Raw genomic sequence first — 12,601 nt, forward strand, 5'->3', positions numbered from 1 at the left:
ACACCTTTTAATGCCAATTTTAAGACCATAAAAATTATAGTTATTCTTGACAACTAATTGAAGATTTATACAATATCACTTTTACCAAGTTGCTTCTATTGTTGTTTTCCTCTATAAGGACCAAGCCCATTTTCAGGAAATTTAATATAATTTAATGGAAGAACAAAAAAAAGAAATTATTATTATTATCATAGTTAATTAGTAGATGCACACGGTGCCCTTGTGCCACAGTGATTAGATATCTGATTGCTAACTAAAATATTGGCAGTTCAAACCCACCATACTCCCTGGAGGAAAAAGATAAGGCCATGTGCATCCATAAAAATTCTTAATCTCATTGTCATGAAGTAAAAGTTGACAAATAGCTAACCCTCCAGTGATTCCTGAGGCTGTAAATGGCATGGATGGAGATTGCTGATCTTTCTACCAAGCAACCACTGTTGGATTCAAACTGCCAGAGAGGTGTGGCCTCTGTGTTAGCAATGCAGCTCTCTACAGACTACATCACCAGAGCTCAGTAACATTATTCTTGTTATGTAATCTCAAATTGAAAGTAGCTCATAGTAGACCCTTCAGTGGGTTTTTGGAGGCCGTTAATTGCACTGGAGAAATTTGCCTATCTTTCTCCCCTGGAAGCTCTAAAGTGTACACTACATTTCTTTGCGATAGCCACATAACTCCTTACCGCTAAATCACCAGAGCTCCTCATAAAGATTGTTGTTGTTGTTGTTGTTAAGTGCCATCGAGATACAGGCGACTCATACCGACCCTTTGAAAGAGAGTTCTCAATGCTTGTGTCATAAAGATTACATCCTTGGAAATTTTACAGAGCAATTCTACTCTGCCCTATAGAACCTCCTTGAGTTGGAATCTATTTGACAGCAGGAAACAAGAGTATATACACAGAAAGACAGTGGAAAAACACTTAAGAGATTAGAGATTTGATATATCAAATAGACATGCTAGGTAAGGGTGTTCAAAAAGATAGGAAAAATGTAATTCCTGCCTCCTTTCAAAAGACTATAAAATTGTAATTATATCTTAAATATCAATGGTGTTTACATAGTGATACTATCCTTATAAATCTAAATACTGACTCAGATCATTCAGGAGACTGGGCTTTATGAGGAGGAATGTGACATCAGCATTGGAGGAAGACTCATCAACAACCTATGTTATGCAAATGACACAACCTTGGTTGATGAAACAGGAGGATGTGAAGTACTTGCTGCAGGAAGTTAAGGACTATTGCTTCTTTTCATATACTTCCTGCATGTTGCTTGGAGAAGCTATTCCTTGGAAAAAGACATTGTACCTCAAAAACTGGAGGATCAGTAAAAGAGAGGAAGACTTTCAGCCAGATTAATTAACACACTGACTATTGCTCAACAACAAGAAGACAAAGATTCTCACTACTGGGCCAACTGGCAGCACCATGATGGATGAAGAAGAGACTGAGGTTGTTAACAGTTTCAGCTTGCTTGGATTCACAATGAACACTCTTGGCATTAGCAGTCAGGAAATTAAAAGATAAACTGTACTTGGAAAATCTCCTATCAAGGACCTCAACATAGTACTTAAAAGCAATGATGTCATTCTAGAGACTAAGGTGCACCTGATCCAGGCCATGGTCATCACAATTGCTTGCAATGCATTGGAGAGATGGACACTAACTAAGGATGGCAGAAGAATTGATGCCTTTGAATTGTGGTCTTGAACATATGCCTAGGAGGGACTGGTCATTGGAGAAGGACATCATGCTTGAAATGGTAGAAGGACAACACAGGAGAAGAAAATCCCAGACGAGATGCATTGATAAAGTAACTGGGACAATGGGGATAAGTGTGGCACAGACAGTGATATGGGCCCATGATAGGTCAGGATTCAGAGCTGTTGTCAAAGGGGCTGCTATAATTCTCAGGTGACTCAATGGCTCGTAACAACAACAACATCTGAGTATAAGTGTAAATCTTGCTTGTTTTCAGTGTTTTTTTTGGAATTATGAACTGAAGATTTTCAAACTTTGCACTAATTTTTTTTAAAAAAAAAGATTAAATCTCTGTACACATCAAAAAACTTTTTCCAACAGGGTGAAAAGAAAACCTACAGTCTGGGAACAAACATTTGAAAATACCACCTCAGACAGGAGTCTTATAACAAAAGTTTACAGAATATTCCTGGGCCTCCACAAGAAAAAAAAAACAAACCAATAACCCAATTACAAAATGGGCAAAAGACATGAAATGAATTTTCAAGAGGAAGATATTTGAATGGCAAAGAGACACAGGAAGACATGCTCCAAATCACTGGCGATAAAAGAGATGTAAATCAGGTCCACAATGAGGTACCATCTCACTCCAGCAAGAGTAGCAAAGTTTAACAGGGCAGCAAGTAATAGATGTTGGAGAGGATATGGCAAGAAAGGAACTCTTATACAATTTTTGGGATTGTAAAATGGCGCAACCATTCTGGAAGGCAGTTTGGTGCTTCCTCAAAAAGTTGAGCATAGGAATTCCATATGACCCAGCTATTCTACTTGGAATATACCCTGAGAATATGAAAGCTGAGATACAAACTGAGATTTGTACACCAATGTTCATAGTAGCATTATTCACCATTACAAGAACATGGAAACAGCCCAAATGTTCAACCACAAATGAATGGATAGAGAAATTATGCTACATTCACACAATGGAATACTATACAGCATGCAGGAGCAGTAACTTTGTAAATTATTACCTAACTTGGGAGGGACTGGAAGGAATTATGCTGAGTGAACTAACTCAGTCCCGCAAGGATAAATATTGTATAAGACTGTTTTTTTAGAATGAATATAAGGATCCAGGAGGGGTGAGAGAGGCTGGAAGCAGAGGGATGTGGATATACAGGGCAAAGGGGATTAATTATTGGATTGTACTATTTGATAGGTGAAGAGTGAGGAAATTGAAAGAATTTTTTCAAATTTGTATCAGAATTTTGTAAATAAACTAGTAAAAAATAGTTATTTTTAAGTAAAAGAGACAAAGGTAATCAGTTATCAATAAATATAAAAAACTCTTATGTTTCTAATAAATAGGAAGGACGTTATCTCACAAAACCTTATAGGGTAGAGTCCCTGAATCCTGGCATTTGGAATGGTTAAGAATTGGTTTGATTCCTTATTTGATCATTAACAGCTGTGTGATCCTGCACACATTACTTATTCCTCAGTTTATTATTTATTAATTTCTTACTAGTTGAATGGAAAAAAATATTGCCTCTGCAGGCTCATTTTGAAAGGTGAGGTTATTTAGTTGTTGAGTTCTTTCCAATCCATTTCAATTTATAGAGATCTATGCCACATGTCCAAAGATACCCTTTGCAAACCTGCTGGAGGGTCAGCAATGGGTCAATTCTGAATTGAAGCTACATAAAGACAACATAACATGTCACATTGTAAAACTGTCCCACAGAAATTTCTTGCCTACTGTCTCTACAGAAGCAGATCACAAAGTTTTGCTCTTGTGAGCTATTGAGGTCATTCAAACGGTCAACCTGTCCATCAGCAGTTAAGTGCTTGGGCAGTGCAACACTAAGGAGTATGAAATAGAGTACCCGACTCGTTTAAATATTTGTTGTTGTTATGTGACATTGAGTCAGGACTGATTCATAGTTAACCCTCCTGGAGAGTCTGTAAGTCACACAGGAAGAGACTGCCCGTCTTTCCAGCCCTTCTATTCCTCTCAACGCCAGGGCACTTTGTAGATTTGAACCTCCTGCCTTTGGGTTAGCTACACAACTCCTAACCACTCGGCTACTAGAAATATTTGAGAATTATGGAATTAGTTACATTATGTTGTTTTTGTATTGTTGATTGCCATGGAGTCGAGCATGACTCATAGCGACTCTATGAAGAAAAGTCCTGAAGCCTTTCTATAACTACCAACATTTAGTGATTCTAATATGCAATAGACATGTACCTTGCCTTATTCTGCACCAACCTCAGTTTCTCTATGCCCATTGTTGTTTTCACTGTGCCAATCCATATCCCTAAGATTTTTCCTGTCTTTTACTGACTTTTTTTTTAAACTTTTTTTTTGTGCATGTACCATCAAATCAGCTCTGACTGGTAGAAGAAGAGATTGTCTCTCCTCCAGCAGAGCATCTGGTGCATTCGAACAAGGCACATCTGGGATTGCAGTGCAGCTTCTTGCCACGAGGCCACCAGAGCTCCCTTTTTACTGACTTTTGAAAGCACAGTATTTACAGAAACACTTTATTATTTGATATTTTATATATTTTTTCATTGATGTATTTTTTTCTTAAAAGATTTCTCCTTATCACCAGGTTCCTCCTGAAAATATTCCCAAAGTGTGTGAAATAAGTTATATTATTCTAAAATATGTATTTATATGGAGTCTAAACATTTCAGAAAGTGTTACATAAAATATTTCATCCTTTGTTAGTAGCATAGAGTTTTATAGTCACTGAGCCATGGATTAAAAACTGCTGTAAGTACTCACCTGAAATTGTTGTAGGGCTTACTGTGGAGAAATGCTTCAAAGGTGCTGGAACAAAGGAAATTGGATTTTAGAGTTATTATATAAACGTCAGAAAACATTGAAAAAAGGGTGGATAATCTGAGAGTAACTGATTGCTTCAAACTAAAACTCTTGCCATAAAGTCTGAACCCGCTCATAAATCACCCTCCAGTGGATTTCTGGAGGCTGTAAATCTCTGGAGGAGATTACCTACCTTTCTCCTGTGGAGCTACTGGTGTACTAGGCAAAGTTCTAATCTCAACATAAGTCACAGTCAACAAAGTAGCATTCAACTACAAAATTATAAGGGAGATATGCTCATGTACTAACTAGATTATTTGACGTTTTAGTACGTCTTCACTTAAAAAAACTTTATTGTATGATGAGGTAATATTTTAATTCTCTGATTTCTTGATAGATAATAGGATTTTCCCCCCAAAAGTCTTTTCTATTTATTCTTTTTAAAAAATTAATTTCAATGAGCATTTACAGAGATTTTGGATTTCCATTCATTCATTGTTGCACTTTCTCCCCGCCCACCCCACCCCCACCCCCAGTTCGCTCTTCTCTTTGAAAAGCAGAAGAAAAACCCCTTCACTGGTACACAATGCCCCTGCACCCCCTGACCCCAACCCCAAGTATACTCCACTCTGCAACCCTAATTCCGAACTCTTATGATAATAGGATTTTTATACTTCACTATTTAAAGATATTACTAGTATGAACATTTGTAATGACAAATTCTTTTTGGATTGTTTCCTTGCAGTATATTCTGCATAGTGAGATTAAAAAGTCAAAGAACAGGAACAAGAATCTTGCAGTTTTTTATTTCTTCACATTTACACTATAGCAGTCTCATAAATATGCACTGTTAGGTTGTTAGGATTCACTGACTTGACTGCAATGTACAGCAATCTTATAAATAACAGATGGAAATATTGCCCTACTTGTGCCATTCCCACAATCTCTATTTTGCTCAAATTCATTTAGCAGTCACTATGTCAATCCCTCAATGAGATTAATAGATAGAATGTCTGCACCAATGGGTCCAAGAGTTTTATAGATGATGAAGATTGCACAGGATAGGAAGGGTTCAGATTTGTTTTACGAAAGATCTCTATGCGTCATACTTGATCAAAAGAACCGAACAATAACATGTTAATCTATCTTCTTGATGGTCTTGGTCCTTTATTTGCTAAAATTATTTCTAAAAATAATATTTTACTTGTTTATGATGTTCATTATTACACTCTATATGTAGAGTACTTATAACATTCTTAACTGATTTAAAAATCTATCAAACTGAAAAGTTCATATTATACTGCAGCCAGTAAACACCTGAAATTTGTATTTTCTTTATAAAATGTGTTTTAAAACACTTCAATAAGTTAAATGTAAATTCAACTCTGTGAGAAGATCTAAACTGTAAAGAGGATTACAGGCTATTACATTTTCCTCCTTTTTTGTGTTCAATTAGACTGTGGACCTTGCCACTTGACATTGTAACCTAATGGCATCCACGTCTATATCTCAAAGCTTTATAAACAAGTTAGAGTTCACAAGAAGTCAGTTCGCCTTCCCAATGCATAGAACATGTAGAAGAATTTTTATATGTTTGTGCATGACAATATTTACGAAGATGTTTTATCATCTGATATTTTATATACTTTTTCCTTGATGTATTTTTTCTTAAAAGATGATTTCTCCTTATTTCACTTTTCTCATGTAAATGTGTTGCCTCCAGCAATAAGCCATATTCTTAAAGCCAAGGATGATCCCACTGCTTTCATGATATATAACCAGGATTTTAATTTCATAGCTTAATGATTCAAAGAAATCAAATAATGTTCACAGATACCTGTGATATTGATGCTGTTCAAATCAATATGGAAAGTGACGAGTTGGCTGGATTTATTTGCTTCAATGCCTTGAATCAGTTCTTCTTTAACATTTTCATCTGACACCCACTGGGCAAAGAAAAGGTCAAATATGACTTCAATGCTACCATTTCTACAAAGCAAAAGATCATATAGGAGGAAAAGTCAGTGTTCATACAAATTTTTTGCTAGATTTCTGTAAGATCATCTTCTAAATTCTGTACACTTACTACGTTAATTCTCATTACACCTATACACAATGGTATAATATGTCAAATATTATCACTGATGAGATAAAAATGAATTCAAAGACTAAATAAATACTTTTCCAAGAGCACGAAGGCCTAGACTGTGCTTAGTATTGTAATCTGAGTTCTGAGTTCCATAATGTTCTATTAATTTTCAAGTAAGACTATTCCCAGAGTAACATGTGTCAAATTAAATAAAATAACTTCTATGAGGGAATCTTCTAAATTTACTGCTTTAAGTCTTAAAGAGAATAGATTTACATTTTTTTTTGTTTGTTATTTATAAATAGAAATCTATTTTCCCTGTCTTCAGGAGCAATTTTTCTGTATAGTGTATGAATTCTCATAGCAAACTTATATAGAAGTATCTCTTTACTTTCTTTATTTAACTGATACAAAAATATAAAAATCTAACTTAATTTCAGTGAATATGAAGAAAACCTTTATATCTAATAACTGTAAAATCAAGAGAAATTCAGGCTCGTGGCCAAAGGATAAGATTGTTTTTCCTCATCATTTCCAGACAGACCATAAGAACATAGTCCAATGCCCTTAAACATCGTCATTGTTTTCTCACCTGATCCTCAAACTGTAAAGCTGATATTTTTAATTTCTCCCTTATTTTTTTTTATATTACATGAACATGAAAAAAGGGGTGTGTGTGTGTGTGTGTATTTTACCCAGTAGTGAGACTTGAGAAGCTTCTATACCCTGTCTATATGTTTTATTTTATTTTATATTATTTTACTTTATTGTGTGTGTACTGTCAAGTCAGATCTGACTGGTACAGAAGGAGATTGTCCCTCCTTCTCCAGCAAGAGCATCTGGTGAATTCAAACTGCTCACCTCTGGGATTGCAGTGCAGCTTCTTGCCACTGGGCCACCAGAGCTCACCGACCCTGCCTGTATTTTTTTTAATGCAGTGTAAAATTTTAGGATACAACTTCAGAGAAAACTGTAACTCTGATCTTTATTTTATAATTGTTAAGAACGGGACTTATAAGAATAAACTTGGTTAAAATATAGTCAAAGGAGAACCAAGTTTTACTTTTTTTCCCCCAGCTTAAGGTAGAAACTCCAGTATGTTAGAAGGCTTGCAAATTTAGACATGCTCCCAACTATGTGCTTGCTACAAGGTAATGCACTTCTTAAAATACTTGCTGTTGTTAAATGTCATACTCTTCTGTGACAAAACTAGAATATTCTAAACAAGAAGAGTACAATAGTATCTCCACTCAGTAATACTGCCACCTGTCAATATACTGAACACAGCACTTGCCAACTTAACATTTTTCATGTGCACAATTCAGTAAAGCAAATTACATCAGTCATGTTCAACTGTCACCAATTTCTATTGCCAAATTTATACTCTTTAATTAAATGGAATATGCCTTTTTAAGGTCTAGACTGCTAACCAGGTGGGAAACACAGATTATGCACCACATTATAGATTTTCACTGTGGAAATGAACAACATACTTTAAGACAGTAATTTTAAATGTTATCCTTTCAAAATAAGTTTTTACAAATATTAGAAGGAGTTCTTGGGTGGTACACATAGTTAATCTGTCTACAAATAGTTAATGTGTCTAGCTGCTAACCACAAAATGGCCCAGAGGTGTAACAGAATAAATACTTGATTACCTATTGCTGGAAAATGAGGTATTGAAAACTCTATGAAGCACAGTTCTACTATAACAGACATGGAGTCAACATGAGTTCAAGTCACCATGATTTGGAGTCGACTCCACAGCTATGAATATTAGAAGGTGTGTCATCGTAAAAGAAAGTTAAATCATAGTGACTTAATCTTGTAAGCCATCAGTGTTTTAGTAACTATTTCATTTGGAGTTTCCCAAATTTTTCATTCATTGTGTCTTTTGATGTCCTTCACAAGAATAAACTTTGTCTCAAATATTGTTTTTGACTACTCTTCCATGTCTCTGAATTTCTCCTTTCTGGTCAAAGTCTAATTTTATTTTATAATAAATCTTCATGTTTCAATTGTAAATATTTCTTCAACTGTTTCTCATACCAATAGCAGTTTCATTCATGGCCATTATCTCTAATCTAAAGGGCTTCAACTTCAGGGAAATCCTTATCAGAAGCTTTTGGGAAAAATTTTGTCTAATTACATTTTTTAAAAAGAGAAAGACATTGAGAAAAGAGTTTATGACAGATAATAGCTCCTCTTTATTGGGCATGGCTATGTTTATAAGTGGCTTCATAAATTACATCTATTTGAGACCCTAGCCAAGTTAGATAGTATAATGGGAGAAGGAAAGCACCTGAAGCCCTGATTATGTCATTTTAGCATTCTGTTAGAGAGCTCTGGTGGCTTAGTGGTAAGGATTTTAATTTCAATCCAGAGACATGTGGTTCAAATTCACCAGCTGCTCCTCAGAAGAAAGATGGGAAATTGGGCATTCTCCTCCCTTAAAATTTACTGCCTTTTAAAACTCTGTGGAAGATCAGCTGTGAGTCAGTTTAGACTTGACAACAACATTGGATTAACATTGGGTTAACATCTAGTGGGACCTCTGGGAGGCAAATAGTACAGTGGGTATCAGCTGCTAATATAAAAATTAGTGGTTCAAACTAATTAACTGCTCTAAGAAAAATGTGACAATCTACTTCTAACCAGTTCCTATGGAGTTTTATTCTGTTCTGCAGAGTCACTATGAGTCAGAGTCAACAACTCTGTTTCAGTGAATTTGAAACTATCTGGTTTCTTGTCACTTCAGTTAGGTTTTTGGTTTGTTGGTTTTGGGTTTGTTTTTTTTTTGTTTTTTTTTTTCTCCTTAAGGTAATTCTTGTTGTGTATTTTGACTGGAACTGAAAAGAATCCTGGTAAAAAACTGGTGCAAAACCCTCCAATAGCATCTCACATTTCATCTTTCACTGAAACACACATTTCAGAAAAGAGAAATTGTTTTTGTAGTGATATTGTTTAGTATTTATAGTTTAGCAAAAAGAAAACGGAAGTTAAGAGTAGCATAACTAGTTTTGATCAAGGTGATATCGTTAATTAGTGTCAGATAGAAGATTGAAGCCAGGGTTTATGCCTTCTAGAGATACTAGAGTATAATATCAATCACACTCCAATATCATTACACAAAAAGCAAAAACTCCCTAGTTTTAATCTGTTCCAACCCATAGCAAATTTTCATTGAGTTTCCATGGCTGTATATCTTAATGAAAGAACTCCTATAGATTCAAAGTACTGGGGAGGTGAGACCCTTCTTTTAGAAGCACAAGAGGCTACAGACCATACTATCAGATCTCTTTAATACAGCTACATTCAATTTCCTTATTACTGTTTATTAACAGGGAGTAAAATATAAGATATATACTTTTCATGAAAGCCCAAGTTTTTATTCTCTTGTGTAGTTAGCAGGAATTGATATCCAAATGGGGAAATAGTGGTATATTTGAGAGAGAAGAGACATTTCCCCTCTCTTTGTTCCACCAGGTGATAATTTCTTTGCTTTGTGTTTCATTTTCTTTCTTAATTATTTCTCTTAACCACTCTCAGGCACTTTGGTGTTGAAGTCGTTAAACTTTCAGTTTTTAACAAGCAGGTCAACAGTTGGAACCCACTAGCCACTTGACAGGAGAAATACACGGCAGCTCCCTTTCCTAAAGATTTCAGGTTTGGGAAACCTGCGGAGCAATTTTACTTTGTCCAAAAAGTTACAATACAAGGAATTTATTCAAAGGTAAAGGGTGTAACCACCCTTATTCTAAAATTTAAGTATTCAAATAGTTAATTATATAAATACTTTTCTGTTTTCAATCTCATATTTCCCTTTTCTTTGCTTGCACAATTATTTGATGCTGTCAAGTCAGCTCCAACTCAGTGAACCTGTATACAACATGAAGAGATAGATCCTCTTTAGGGTAAAGATAAGTTAAAGCTAGGCAGAGTTTCCCAAAAGAAAGCTTTAAATAATTCTGATTAGTCAGTATTTCCTCATTATGAGTTTCATTTTACAAAGCACTTGCTTTTATTGTACTTGGGTTAGAAAGTACAAGAGATGAGACATTTTGGCAAAGAAAATGTGAAATTGGAATATTTCATTGAGTTGAAAATAACTGGATTATGTAATCCTCAGGCATAAAGCATCATTATATAAAAATGTGCTCTCTTAGTTTTGAATTATACATGACAATTAATATTTTACTTTTTTTTAAGCACAGGAGTTATATAGCCTTTATCCATACAGTGATACAAGCTTTAAAATTTGTTTTCTTATTTAAAGTAATTATTGAGATAAATAGTAGAAATCAGAAGAATCACTAATAAATGCTTTTATTCTACCAAATAAGGAAGCCAAAGTTCTAATTAAGGTCCTTTAGTAATTATTTCCACTGCAACTGTGAGATTGATTTTTTTTTTAATTTATTGAGGTAAATAAGAACTATCCCTTTAAGGAAAAAAAGAGCAAAACAAAGAAAACAAAGGCCATTTTCATTTCAAAGTCCTTGTTTCAATAGAATATCAGAGTCTTTTTAAAAAAAAGCAGATAAGTCCAATCATTGTGCAAAGAGCTTATGTGCAATAAATCAAAGTGTTTCTTATCTCCTATTTTCCTTAATGATATTGATAACCTTTAGCTCTGCTGAATGAACAAGTCTTTCTTTTCCTAACTTTGTGACTCATCTATGCTCAAAGGGCAAAAGAGGCTGTGTATTGTCTCAAAGGGTAAACAGCACTTAATTAAAAGAATCAGCAACTAAATGCTTTCTGAGTCACAGCACTTTGCAAAAAGCAAACAAAGAATGCTCCCTTAGGAGAGCAAACCACATGTTTGTCCTCCAGAGTGGCTCAGGTAGGTTAACAGGTCAACACACACACACACACACACACACACATTTTTAACAGGGCCTAGGGGTGGCATTGAACAATGTTTATAAAAGAAAATGGAAATAAGTTAATGACTAAGCTATGATTCTCAATCAATAGCCAAAAAAAGGGAAAAGAACCACATTTTGAAACATTCTTAAGGACATTTTTCACAGCTAGTGTGATAGGTAAGAACTCAGTTATTTCCGTTCCCTGATTTTATCAATTGGATTTTAAAATTAGAATTTATAAAGCTAATTATGAGGCTGCCACTTTTACCAGTGAGTTGTGTATGTCTTGTGATATGTGATTACTGAAAGTAAATGGAAATGTTTGCTTGTTATTCTCTACACCAGTTTGTGAGTTCTGTATTCTGTCCTTCTCTTTCTACTCTTTCAAAGTACCAATCTGTAATTCATCTTTAAGACATAATTTTTTTTTAATTACATTCCTTTCAACCTCTTCGATATTTGAATTTTCCTCTACCACCATGGGAAGTTCTAGCTACACTGATGAAGTATATTACTGAAGAACTATTATAAAATATTTATCAAGGTTTAGGTACAACAGCGGACTCTAAGGTGTCTAAAAAGAAGGAAAAAATCCTTCAGTTAAAATAATTTATAATTTAAATAAAGTGATTTTACCATCTAAAGAATAAAGAATTACTTGATAGAAAGTGAAATGCTTGGCTAGGGTTTTATTATTAATAGGTTAAAAATCCTTGTACTCACTAACTTTTACCAATTTCATAAATTTAAAGTTTTCCAGCATTGTTTAAATATAATGGACCATGAAATGGTATTAAAATCAAAGCTATCTCTGTAAGTGCTGAAAGAAATACCCCCCTTTGTATGAATTGCACTGGACAGAACCTAATTAAATAAAAGTAGGAACTCCTGGCAAGCTCTGGTGGCCTAGTGGCAGGAAACTGCACTGCAATCACAGAGGTGCACGGTTCAAATCCACCAGATGCTCTGCTGAAGAAGGAGGAACATCGCCTCCTGTACCAGTCAGACCCAATTTGACGGTACACAGTAAAAAACTAACAAAAACACACAAACACACAAAATAATAAAGCAAATCTGTCTTCGAGGAAATGGAACCAGGC

At 34.9% G+C, this 12,601-nt stretch overlaps 1 protein-coding gene across 1 annotated transcript in view; it reads right to left on the reverse strand.

Annotated features, from left to right (window-relative positions):
• Positions 1 to 12,601, reverse strand: part of TMPRSS15 (transmembrane protease, serine 15) — a 272,391-nt gene that overhangs the window by 242,622 nt on the left and 17,168 nt on the right. Inside the window, exons 4-7 of the mRNA XM_006889826.1 lie at positions 6,379 to 6,530; positions 4,503 to 4,547; positions 3,981 to 3,990; positions 1,209 to 1,224 (exon numbers count right to left, since the gene is read on the reverse strand). Coding sequence (XP_006889888.1) covers positions 1,209 to 1,224; positions 3,981 to 3,990; positions 4,503 to 4,547; positions 6,379 to 6,530 — 223 coding nt within the window. The remainder of the gene's footprint in view (positions 1 to 1,208; positions 1,225 to 3,980; positions 3,991 to 4,502; positions 4,548 to 6,378; positions 6,531 to 12,601) is intronic.

The sequence above is a fragment of the Elephantulus edwardii genome, unplaced genomic scaffold (assembly GCF_000299155.1).
Source record: "Elephantulus edwardii isolate Elephantulus edwardi_28Jun2011 unplaced genomic scaffold, EleEdw1.0 scaffold00081, whole genome shotgun sequence".
NCBI lineage: Eukaryota > Metazoa > Chordata > Mammalia > Macroscelidea > Macroscelididae > Elephantulus > Elephantulus edwardii.